This window comes from Oratosquilla oratoria, chromosome 36 (assembly GCF_046742065.1).
Source record: "Oratosquilla oratoria isolate Oo_2021 chromosome 36, ASM4674206v1, whole genome shotgun sequence".
NCBI classification, from domain to species: domain Eukaryota; kingdom Metazoa; phylum Arthropoda; class Malacostraca; order Stomatopoda; family Squillidae; genus Oratosquilla; species Oratosquilla oratoria.
Window position 1 is genome coordinate 28905271 of NC_134812.1, and position 13793 is coordinate 28919063.

The 13793-nt window shown below is 35.9% G+C and overlaps 2 protein-coding genes across 2 annotated transcripts; both read right to left on the minus strand.

Annotated features, from left to right (window-relative positions):
• Positions 1–5670: 5670 nt before the first annotated feature.
• Positions 5671–6379, minus strand: LOC143019177 (uncharacterized). The gene has a single exon (XM_076174870.1). The coding sequence runs from the start codon at positions 6280–6282 to the stop codon at positions 5728–5730; it is 555 nt and encodes a 184-aa protein (XP_076030985.1). The 5' UTR covers positions 6283–6379; the 3' UTR covers positions 5671–5727.
• A 4603-nt stretch (positions 6380–10982) lies between these two features.
• LOC143019178 (uncharacterized) lies at positions 10983–11803 on the minus strand. The gene has a single exon (XM_076174871.1). The coding sequence runs from the start codon at positions 11674–11676 to the stop codon at positions 11146–11148; it is 531 nt and encodes a 176-aa protein (XP_076030986.1). The 5' UTR covers positions 11677–11803; the 3' UTR covers positions 10983–11145.
• Between the last annotated feature and the right edge of the window lie 1990 nt (positions 11804–13793).

A 13793-nucleotide genomic window follows, 5' to 3' on the forward strand; every position in this document is an offset into this window, starting at 1 on the left:
TAGAGGTTCTGTATGTGGGCTGATTTAGGGGATGAGGACCTGGTACCTCTCAGACGTAGGAGGGCTGATCTTAAGAGTGGGAATAGTAGTCTACATCTCATCCACGCCAGGGTACTGATTTTTGGCTGTTTTTTCTTTTCTGCCATCACCTCTGCCAGACAAGCCTATAATACCATTGCCCTTGGACTCGTCCCACTTGAAGTCGTAAAGTGAATGAGCCCAAGTCCACATTTTGTACACGCTCCTCATACATCTTTACACTACTAGTACTAATACTAATACTAGTACTAATACTAATACTAATACTAATACTAATACTAATACTAATACTAATACTAATACTAATACTAATACTAATATTAATACTAATACTAATACTAATACTAATACTAATACTAATACTAATACTAATACTAATACTAATACTAATACTAATACTAATACTAATACTATTACTCATATTACAAATACTAATACTACAACTACTGCTATTACTAATACTATTACTACTATTGCTACTACTACTACTACTAATGATAATAATAATTAATAATAATAATAATAATAATAATAATAATAATAATAATAATTAATAATAATAATAATAATAATAATAATAATAATAATAATGATAATAATAATAATAATAATAATAATAATAATAATAATAATAATAATAATAATAATAATAATAATAATAATAATAATAATAATAATAATAATAATAATAATAATAATAATAATAATAATAATAATAATAATAATAATAATAATAATAATAATAATAATAATAATAATAATAATAATAATAATAATAATAATAATAATAATAATAATAATAATAATAATAATAATAATAATAATAATAATAATAATAATAATAATAGTAATAATAATAATAATAATAATAATAACAATAATAATAATAGTAATAATAATAATAATAATAATAATAGTAATAATAATAATAATAATAATAATTAATAATAATAATAATAATAATAATAATAATAATAATAATAATAATAATAATAATAATAATAATAATAATAATAATAATAATAATAATAATAATAATAATAGTAATAGTAATAGTAATAGTAATAATAATAATAATAATAATAATAATAATAATAATAATAATAATAATAATAATAATAATAATAATAATAATAATAATAATAATAATGATAATGATAATGATAATGATAATGATAATGATAATGATAATAATAATAATAATAATAATAATAATAATAATAATAATAATAATAATAATAATAATAATAATAATAATAATAATAATAATAATAGTAATAATAATAATAATAATAATAATAATAATAATAATAATAATAATAATAATAATAATAATAATAATAATAATAATAATGATAATAACAAAAATAATAATAATAATAATAATATGTTATTTTTTATTGTAACATCAATCAGTGTCATGAGCATGTTTGTACCCGAGAGTGACCCTGCCCTGCGAAGACCAACAAGTTGGGCGCAGAAGAATTTCCGATCGACGGCTCAGCAGGGAGAGTCCCTCCAGGGGGAAAGACGCCGATGAAGAGCGTCCCGAAGAAGAGTGGCTTGGGCAGCCACAATGGGACCGGCGCGGCGCTCCCCTTAAATGACGCTAAGGACGAGAGTCAAGTCCCGTTCAAGATGACATGGCTTGGGCAGCCATAGAGGGACCGACGTTACACGTTATTGACTCTAAGGGCAAGAGTCCAATACGCTAAGGTCAATAGAGATACCTTTTTGGCATTAAAAAGCTGTTGTGGGCTTTCTTTTTTAAAGGGCTTCATTACGAAATATGGAAAAATCTAATGGGCTCTGAAAAAAATTGGGCGTATCTTTACTTAGGCTAAAAAGATTGTGGTCTAAAACACGCTAAGGTCATTGAAGAGACCTTTTTGGCATTAAAAAGCTGTTATGGGCTTTCTTTTTTAAAGGGCTTCATTACGAAAAATTGAAAAATCTAATGGGCTCTGAAAAAATTTTGGGCGTATCTTTACTTGGGCTAAAAAGATTATGGGCTACAACAAGCTAAGGTCATTGAAGAGACCTTTTTGGCATTAAAAAGCTCTTATGGGCTTTCTTTTTTAAAGGGCTTCATTGCGAAACATGGAAAGTCTTATGGGCTCTGAAAATTTTTGGGCGTATCTTTATTTGGGCTAAAAAGATTATGGGCTACAACACGCTAAGGTCATTGAAGAGACCTTTTTGGCATTAAAAAGCTCTCATGGGCTTTCTTTTTAAAGGGCTTCATTACGAAACATGGAAGGTCTAATGGACTCTGAAAATTTTTGGGCGTATCTTTATTTGGGCTAAAAGGATTAGTTGCAGGCCAGCAAGAGCCATAAGTCAACAAATTGAGTGAAATTATTTGGACTTCAATGGGCGTGCCCTCAGCTGAATAAAATTCTTTGTTTTTTATCAAGAAATTGACGAAGAGCGAGCTTGACAATTTTCTTTTATGCTTTATCTATTTTCCCCCCTAAGGTAAGTTTCTTAAGTTATAGAATCACTTGGTATGAACCAAAAAATATTGTGAACAAAAATAATAAAAGAATCGGGATTCAGTGATACGAATCTTCAGAACTAAGGCTTCAACAGTCATGTTTGTTTTATCAGTAACCATAGCAACCAACCACTTCTCGCTAGCATGCTGCTTGCTTTTGCGAATTCGTCTGAGTGGAATCGACTTTGGTTACGATCTTTTGTTTTTCAAATTTTCAAATGTCAAATTACTATTGCGTTAAGAAGATGAATGACGAACGAAGAGAAGCTGAACCTATACGATTGATAGATACATTGTTGAGAGGTTCTTGCGGAATTCTACAATATTGTAACAGAAGTCGTTTCTACTCAGTCGAATTAGCGGAGGCAGGTAGCATACTGGCCTAGTGTCCAACCAATATGTCCCACCGGCTCCCAACTGATATTTTGTCCATGGAATCGCCAGACGATTTTATTAAGCTATATCCATGCATTTATTTATTTTGTTTATTATTATTTATGCTGTTATGTTGTTTTATTTGTTTATTTATTTATTCATCATTATTATAATTTATTTTCGCATCCGACCTAGTTATGGATCAAAAGGTCTCCTTTCGGCATGATCCTCCTTTGTCATCCTATGTAATCCTTTCTCTCCCCCTCATTTCTCACTCTATCATACTTCTCAGGCACCTCATCTCAAACACATTAAAACTCCTCTTCTCTTCCTTCCTTATGTTCCATGTTTCTGTCCCGTACAAGAAGAAAAATTTGTTTTAACTCGTTATGTATCTAATGTTGGGTAATTTCAGATTGAGGAATTCCTTCTTTGTAAGCTACTCGGAGGGCATTATAAGTTAATCGATGTGTTACGAATTTACAAGATATTTACAGAGTACTTCCTATGGAAGAATATGTCCTCACCTTTTTCGTTGTATGTTATAGATTCAATCCTTATACTTCTATGCTCCTTACCAGGCAGTCATTAATTGGTTTACTGCATTTCATCTAACACGTGTCTCCCATCCTTGTATCAAGCTCTGTTTCTCGTTAGTTGTGAGTAATGTTTTACTCTACCCGTGATTTTCTTGATTGTGGTAAAGATTAATTATTAATGTTAGAAAATGAGAAGTTTATATTCATTTAAAAAGGTGCTAAAACGGAAATAGAAATAGATGAATAAATAAAAGAGTGAGTAGAGGGTAATTTTTATTTTTACTGGTAAAGTATTTCCCCTACTAGATTAGGGGCTCTGTCAGACTATTTGTTGTATTAAATGTAAGATTAATTGTGATGTAATTTAGCACTCAGTATATTCCATTGACTTCACATGTATTATTTCTGTTTTATACTAACGGGTCTTTCTGTTATTTATTTCCAGGGTTAAGATTAGTGCACTCTAGCCAGTGAGTTAATAGTGGACTTCTATTTTGTTGGTATTCACTACCAAACCTACCCTAAAGGGGCATTTTAGACGGTCAAACGGTTTGACCGTGTGAATAGGATATTTGGTTGTCAAACACTTTCGACAAACGTGTTTGACGACCAAATGCCCCATTCACACGGTCAAACATCACTTCAAACACTTGTCTGACAAACCGGGTTTGTCAAAGTGTTTGATCGTGTAAATGGCCATTAATGTAAGAATCCTTGGTGCGAGTGGTTGATGAATGTAGCACCATCTGCATACTTGAGCTTAACGATTAATGTGGTCGTGTGGTTTCTCGTACACATTCTGGCATGTTACAAACATAATATCGAGGATGATAGGGAAATGTACTGCATCTTTTCTTAAATAGAAATATTGTCTTTCCCGTCATATCCAGTAAATAGAATTGGTAGGTATTATCAAAAAGTAAATATTCTGAATCATGCATCTGTTTTGCGCTGAAACCACCCTCGGTGTCGACAATGCCTGAGGCAAACCCGGTTTTTTCTCTCTCCATCAACTCAGTCCCAGCCTCATTCGAATCCAATACCTCCTCCTCCTCCTTCTCTTCCTCCTTCTCCCCGATCCTCTCACGACCACAATTGAGCTTATTTTCTTCTTCACAGTCTCCCAACTTTAAAAATATATCCACGAAACTTTCCAAAGTTTCCCATCAGTCAGGCCAAGAGAACGGGGAGGAGAGGCTTTGAAATCAATAAAGAAATTCTTTCCATTCTCTTCCAACCACGTGACTACTTAGGGTTTGGCAGAGATGGGTGGGATTGTTCGTATGGGAGAGGTTGAAGTGGATATTTTTCAACTGGATTTAGCTTAGGTTTAGATTAGGTTAAGGGACGTCAGGTTTAGGATAGGTTAGGGTCCGTTAAAGTGCGTTACGTTAGGTAAAGTTAGGTTACGTTAGGTTTGGTTTGGTTTTTCTTAGTTTTGGGTAGTTGAGGTCCCAGTTTTAGAATAATGTAAATTATTGGACACAGTCATTAGCAGAGAAATAAAGGAAGAACTAGTCTGAATTTATTCACAACAAAATCTATGTAGGGGACAATGGCCGCTGGTGTGTAAGAAAAATAACAAGTTGAGCACTCCGATTAGTAGAGAATGATGCCTGACAAATGGATATTTTGATTAATTTAACTATAAGCACATCCAAAATGAAAATGAATGTCCAATAATAACTTACTACCGACCATTAATCTACCAAAGTTGCCATCATTATCGAGTAAATCTTAACGATAAGAATTAAGATCTGATGTCGTAATCACTTTTTCCCTCAACTCACCAGACTAAATGATGGTCATTATGTGCCGTTGAGAATCAAGCCAAATCCTTCTCAGTTGCAAAGGTGATTGGAGAGAATGCCCTCCGTCGACGTCTTTTACTAATTCGTTTATCTATTAATTTATTTTCAAAAGCGATATCGTTTCCAGAGGAAAAACTCTTGTAATGATATCTTGCTTCTCTGATGCACTGGAAATCAAAATGACCCCAACATGACCTTAGGTGACTATCGGTGTCCGTCACGAGCCCCTGACAAAGGTGGAGGCCTTTAGGTGCAGTACCTGACCACTTCCTGGGGCACACTCTTTCATACTAACTTTACAAGAAACATCAGTCAGGAAATAAACTTTCACGGTTCCAGGAATTTCGTAGGTTAGATTTGAAGGTTACAACAAAGATAGTGAATGTAATTAACAATTTATTTGCAATAAATAGATTTTTTTGTACAAAATTCTTGAGAAGAAGATTGGGAAGGAGACCTTAGCCTTTCATCGTCCATATCCAAGAGGCGCCTTGCACACGTGCTCACCAAGACATCTGTCAAAGCAGCACTTGTCCACGCCACTGCAAGCTCCGTCATTCGAACAGGTGATGGGAGGTCCGAAGATGCGAGGGCACACTGGCCTTACTGGTGGGCACTGACCGGGCTTGACGATCTGTGTTGCGATGGGGTCGGCTGGTTGGTTGTTGCTCTCACAGCAGTAGGCCGCTCCTTCAGGAGTCTTGCACCAGTAACGGCAGTTGCTGCTGGGGGCGACGGGAGGAACAACTCCACCGCCGATCCCGTGACCGACGCCGCCGACTACGGGATGGCCTTGGTGACCGAAAGGAGGTCTTCCGACATGGGGTCTCCCTCCGAAGTGACCAGCCCCTCCAAGACCAGGGGCTCCGAAGGGAGGACCTTGTGCATGAGGAGGATGTCCTCCAAAGAATCGAGTACCTGCAGCTCCACCACTTCCACTCGCAGCATTATCCTTGTCGTCTTTGAGTTTCTTACCCGCCACCAAGGCGAGGGACATGAGCAGGACGCACAGGACTTTCATTATCAAGGTCAGTGATTAGCAGAGTAGAAACCTTTCACAAGGAAAACTTCTGCGGGAAAATGAGGCGTATATGATGCTCGGCTGCTTACTCGCGGTGTTGCGCAGATGAAGCTGGAAGGTCGTGCGTGTCTGCTCTCGTCCCGCCTTTGCTTATATAGCGGATACCGGTCCCACTATTCCCTCCCTCCACCCCCTTCCTCACCTCCCCGTTTGCTATTCTCAGTTTTAAAGAACTGGTATTCCCTCCGCTTTGCCTCACCTCCTACTTTTCGAGGGGATTTTCTGTTCTACGTCATAACAGATCTTTCCTGGAAACAGGGTTCAAAATGTACAAAGTCTTCAGAGTTTGACGAGGGTTCACTTTGTTGATACATGAGCGAATATATCCACACACGCATGCATTTCATACTCGTATATATATATATACATATATATATATATATATATATATATATATATATATGCAAAGAAATCACAAAACACACGTGATAAAATATTTTTGCAGAAAACAACGGGAAATTGAAAAAACAGATACCGAACGTTTTCGTCTATTTAGACATTTTCAAAGGTACCTTTGAAAATATCTAAATAGACGAAAACGTTCGGTATCTGTTTTTTCAATTTCCCGTTGGTTTCTGCAAATATATATATATATATATATATATATATATATATATATATATATATATATATATATATATATACACATATATATATACATATATACATGTATATATCTATATATATATATATATATGTATATATATGTCTGCATTATATATATATGTATATATATATGTATATATATATATATATATATATATATATATATATATATATATATATATATATATATATGAAAAGGTAAGGATGTTTTGGGGGCTTCTATGGATTTGGAAAAGGCTTACGACAGGGTAGACAGGAAGGCAATATGGGGGCTACTGCAGATGTATGGGATAGGAGGACAGCTTTTAGGGGCAGTCAAGAGTTTTTACGAGAGTAATAAAGCTTGTTCTAGGATTAGAAATGGAGAGAGTGAGTGATTTGAGGTAAAGATAGGACTTCGTCAGGGATGTGTTCAATCTATTCATGGATGGGGTGGTGCAAGAGCTGAATGCAAGGGTGGTGGGTCAAGAGTTGGAGATGGTTAATGAAAATGGAGAAAAGTGGGAAATAACCCAGTTGTTGTTTACCGAAAACACTGCGCTTGTAGCAGGACCAGAGGAGGGATTGAGGAAGTTAGTGACAGAGTTTGAGAAGGTGTGTGAAAAAAGGAAGCTGAAGGTAAATGTGGGCAAATGTAAGGTGATGAGATGTACAAGGGGAGAGAGTGACAGCAGGCTGGAGGTGAGCATATACATATATATATATATATATATATATATATATATATATATATATATATATATATATATATTTAGATATATATATAAATATATATATATATATATATATATATATATATATATATATATACATATACATATACATATAATGGCCAATTACCCGGGCGGTGCTGCGGGTTCGTGAACAATCCCTAACTAACCATACCATACCTAACTTTAACACTTAACCCTAACCAAAATATTTTAAATTAAATATAGCTTTAAACACTCCCCCTCCTAGATGTGCGCCCCCCTACCCGAAGATTGGGAAACCCTAGTTTGAAAATACATGCATACACAAACACAAATATCATGTGCACATTCTTTTGCGTGCGTGTGTGAGTGTGTGTGTGGATTGACAATAAATGTCTACAGCTAAAAGGTGAAGAAATGTATCTACTTTATTTATCTTCAGAATATATACGGTTATAGGGGTTTATTTGGGAAAACATAGGAAGAGTTTGTAGATAATAAATTTCCTTCGCACTAAATTTAAATAGAAATAAGCAATATTTCAACATTTGGTAAAATAATACCATAATTTTACATTTGCATGATTTTTTATTACAAAAGCTATAATGTTATTTTGAAACATTAATTTAACAAATATATATAATATTTATTAACACATACAATGGTTTGTTTAATTATATTCTTATGTTTCAAAAATAATAACTTAAGGGGGGACTACAGTAATGGTGTGTTCCCTCACCAAAAACCACCTAACCTTAACCCTTAACCCTAACCAAAATAATTTTAATTAGATATAGCTTTAAACGCTCCCCTCCCAGGTGTGAGTCCCCGCTCCCGAAGTTGGGAAACCCTAGTTTGAAAATATATGCATACACAAACACAAATATCATGTGTACACATTCTTTTGTGTGCGTGTGTATGTGCATGTGTGTGTGTGTGTGGATTGACAATAAATGTCTACAGCTGAAAGGTGAAGAAATGTATCTAGTTTATTCATCTTCATAATATATAAAGGGGTTTATCTGCAAAAACCTAAGAGTTTGTGAATGAACTATTTCCGCCCGCACAAAAACTAAATGAAAATAACCAATATTCCAACATTTGGTAAAATTATACATTTTCCATAAACATGCTTTCTTCTTACAAAAGCTACCATGGTTTGTGGCAACATTAATTTCACAAATGTAAATTACATTAATGATACAATGGTTCGTTTAATCATATTAATTCTTAAGTCACAAAAAATACTACGCGACTTCAGGGGACACTACATAAACCTCCTAACTTTAACCCTTAGCCCTAACCAAAACATTTTTTTCGAAATTAAATATAGTTAATAAAGTACCTGGAGTGATAGCGTATCAGAACATATATGGTTATGGGGGTCTATCTCTAATACCCTTGGAGGAGTTCGTGTACAAACAAACAAATAAACAATCAGACAGACAGAGGCTACTACTTTATTATAATAGATACATACATATATATGTATATATATATATACATATATATATATGTATATATTATATATATACATATACACATATATGTACAGTATATACATGTATATATATATATATATATATATATATGTATGTATGTATGTATGTATGTATGTATGTATGTATGTATGTATGTATGTATGTATGTATGTATGTATGTATGTATGTATGTATGTATGTATGTATGTATGTATGTATGTATGTATTAGGGTGTAGTATCGTAACCATTTTTATAGCACATTTCAGGTTTTGTAGAGTAAACCACCTAAAATTTGGAAATATGGATGACAAAATCTGAAAAGATAGTGACACTTTTTGGGAGCAAAAGTCTACTTAAAACTGACTTCTCCCTAAGATTAGGCTGGTTATATTTAGTTATTATGGTTTTGGGTTCTGGAGCTAGAATTGGACAATTTTCTCACAGGAAGAAAATTTGCATTTTAACTCGTTATGTATCTATAGTTTAGGCATCTTTAGATTGGGGAATTCCTTCTATGTAAGCTACTCGGAGGGCACTATAGATTAATCGATGTATGATGAATTTACGAGATATTTACAGAATACTTACTATGACCCTCTTATGCCTTTACTTTTTTGTAGGAATTTCCCCTCTTGGACTACAGGTGGTAGGATTCCTAGTCCTATCTCCGTCCTATTTTTTATTACCTCGTACGACTCAAGTGGGAAAACTTGGTGGCAGCATTCTCTCCCCCCACCACAGGGTAGGCGAGAAAAGAAAGTGAATATTCAGAAAAATAGTACAGGACAGTAACAAGGGGTTGGAGGACTATGGTATTATCAATTAGGAAGATAACTCCCATGTAATTGACCATCACAAAGTCTCAAGGACCCGACAGGAAGGAATTTTACTGAATCTAATGCAGCCAGGTACATCCTTGTTTAAGTACTTCTAAAGATAATGTTTGAATCTGAACTTTAAAGAGAGTTATCGGACAGGGTCAGAAAATCCGAAGATATGAATAGCGAATTGACGAAGAAGGTATAAGGAGTTGATGCACTATTTCTTCTTGTATTAAAATACTCTACAAGAGGGTTTCGTACCTAAGGGTGCATGTTGAATAACATAGAATTTATGGAAATAATGACAAATATTTAAGGAACATTATCCAAGTAATACATAAAATTCTTCAAACTTTAAAATGATACAATGACCATGTCCAAAAGTAAAATGAAAATTCCGTATCAATTATTCTGTTCAATGGTGACCACATAATAGTCACTGGAACTAAAAGATTTGAAAAGTACCTTTGTGAAGAGTCCACGGCCAAGCGCACGATCGACCACGCACACATGAAAATACATACATACACACACGTACATACACGCACACACACATACAAACAAACACAGGTCAGTCAAAACGTGAACGAGCAGATTAAGGATAACATCTCAGTTTTCCTTAATCTATTTGTGACAAACTCTTTCAAAATGTCCACCAAATTAACTCCACCAAATCAATGAAAAGTATACAATTGCCAAATAACGTGATACAAATAGTATCCAATTTCATTTAGTCGAGACAATTTCCCATTCAGCACAGGGTAAGCGACAATCTCGACCAACTCTTTGGTAACAGTCACAGAAAAAAAGTAAGATAACTCATTAGATCATTTTCTTTCATTGTTAGAGACTTCCAGCTTTCAGAGCTCATTACTGTGTCAGTGTTGACAAAAGCTGAGGTCAAGAGGTATTGTGCCGTGCTTCAAGTTGCCATTAACTATTGAGCATGGGTCTCTAATGACAAGACAGGAAATTCATTTTTGTAGCAACATAGAATCCGTGTTTCAAATAAGAGGTTACAAATATACATGATACGAGTTTGATTTTTATTCAAAATAGATATGTATCTTTGGATTATGCATAAACACACGTTGTATCGTCTCCATAACTATGAAATAAATAGGTTGGATTGAGTGATGATGCAGAGCAAAAGCCTCGGCTGAGGCCCCAAGCTTCTTATGATGAGCTAATTTAAAAGATTATTATCGTCCATATCCAAGAGGCGCCTTGCACACGTGCTCACCAAGACACCTGTCGAAGCAGCACTTGTCCACGCCACTGCACGCTCCGTCATTCGAGCAGGTGATGGGAGGCCCAAAGATGCGAGGACACACGGGCCTCACTGGCGGGCACTGACCGGGCTTGACGATCTGCGTGGCGATGGGGTCGGCTGGTTGGTTGTTGCTCTCACAGCAGTAGGCCGCTCCTTCAGGAGTCTTGCACCAATAACGGCAGTTGCTACTGGGGGCGACAGGAGGAACAATTCCACCGCCAATCCCGTGACCCACGCCTTGGTGACCGAAAGGAGGTCTTCCGTCATGAGGTCTCCCTCCGAAGTGACCAGCACCTCCTAATCCAGGTGCCCCAAAGGGAAGGCCCTGTGCATGATGGGGACGTCCTCCGAAGAATCGAGTATTTGTAGCGCCGCCACTTCCGCTCGCAGCACCACTTTTAAGGTGTTTACCCGCCACCAAGACGAGGTAGGACATGAGCAAGGCACATAGGACTTTCATTCTGCAGGTCGGAGAATATCACGTGAACAATCGAAGATTCTTCCTAGAGGTAATTTTCTACTGAAAAGAGTGGATGCGCTGACAAGATGAGGGACACTGTACGTCCTCTTGTTACAATCTCAGACCAAGTGTGTCCGTCCACGTCTGCGGTGGCTTATATGGTGCGCAACGCTATTCACCTCTCCCCCCTCTCTTCCTCCCTCGTCCTCTTCGTGCACTAGCTCGCATGGAATGGAGCGGGATTCCCCCGGTTTTGCTCAGAGTTCAAAGGGGATTTTAGACTAACGTCATCGTCTTCGGTCTTTCCCCAATTATGGTTTGCGAAATTCAATCGGGAGCACAGGTTCATTTCCAATGTTCCTGTTGAAATTTCGCAAAGGTACATGCGCCCTTGCACCCACATCTACACACGCACTCGCATTCGCAGTTGTACCTGTATACGTGCAAGTACACTCACATGAGCATGTGTACGGCCATTTTGGTACACTGCAGGTGATACAGTCTTCCTACTTCATCACTCAGACTTAATCTGACTTCGGAAAGGGGTCTGTACGATGAGAAGAGTATCTTGAGTTTTAGGCCTGTTGAAACACATATGGCTGTATATTCAAATCGATCATACTGCCTTGGTATTAGCGCTGAAATGCAGCACTACTCTATTCTATCTCTAATGCCTGCCATTGCAGGGAAAGGTTGAAAAGTCACGAAAGTGTGGCTTGGTCTCTTGCCTATCACTTACCGGGAGTCGAATCAAGGCCTCTCATTCTTTTAGATATATTGTTTACCATGTCACAAGTAAAGTAGTGTTTTTGTCAAAGTTACTATACTGATAAAAATCACAATTTAGGAATGTGTGCCTAGTGTGATATGTCTATCCTGGCGTACATAAGTTTAATTATAATAATCTTAGACGGAACAGCACATTAGAAGCCCCTTCGTGAATGCATTGTAAAATACATCAGTTATAATGATAAATACCGTTGACTTCTATTAAACCTGACTCTTCGACCACTTGGATCAAATTTGCTACCATAAACTTCTCATTTTCACAGGGTTTTTTTTTTCTTTCTTTTTATGATTGTTGACAGATCAACCCACGTAATGATATACAATTCCATTCTCGTTCCTCCCTTCCTTCAGCTCCTCTTCTATCCCACCCCTTATGACTCGTCCTCTTCAGCTTCCCTTGGTGCCATGTGGGCATGATAATTGGCACTACAATTTCATTGTCCAATTGATCACCTTCAACCACCGCAGGGGTCGATTATTTCGTGGTAGGTGGTCCTCTTCCCAGCGTAGGTTGCCTCCTGGCCCAACCGACGGTGATTCTCAGTTCAACACCAGGAGTCTCCCGTTTGGGATCAAGATGAAAAAATATATAATACTAACCATTCCCCTACGACTCCTAGTGGTAATTTGATTGTAAAAATGCAACTTCACTACTATATATATATATATATATTATATATATATATATATATATATATATATATATATAATATATATATATATATATATATATATATACATACATATATATATATATATATATATATATATATATATATATATATATATATATATATATACATATATATATATATATATATATATATATATATATATATATATATATATATATATATATATATATATATAATTCAGCCAGAAAAAACGAATTAGACATCCCGGTCTAGGAAAGCATAATGGCAAATGAGGACAGAAAAAAGTTCTTTCGACAATAGCTTGTAGGTGTGGGGGAAGCCAGGCCCGCACAAGAAAGGAATTTTATTCCCTCTCTTGTTCCCACCGACAATCCCTTTTTCATTTCGATTACTATAGTCGGCACGGTTCGAATATTTTTGGTGGTTACCTGCCAACCGGCTTTTATTCCCGCCAACTTATTTTCATTTCGATTGTTTTGGTTGTCCAGTTCTCCCTACTTTCTGTGCTTCTTGCCGGCCAGCCGACCTTTATTCATACCCTCGTTTGCGCTGACCGGCCCATTTTTTTTTTTTTATTCATTAAGTCTGCAGTCTGTCAGAGTCCCCAGGAGTCTGCCCTTGTAGTCGTCGTATGTGCGTCTTCGTGGACCCAAGCGTCATGGTTTCTTTTAC

What these genes read in the sequence shown, in the direction of transcription:
- LOC143019178 (XM_076174871.1), bottom strand. Translation starts at nt 11,676, where the DNA reads ATGAAAGTCCTATGTGCCTTGCTCATGTCCTACCTCGTCTTGGTGGCG.
- LOC143019177 (XM_076174870.1), bottom strand. Translation starts at nt 6,282, where the DNA reads ATGAAAGTCCTGTGCGTCCTGCTCATGTCCCTCGCCTTGGTGGCGGGT.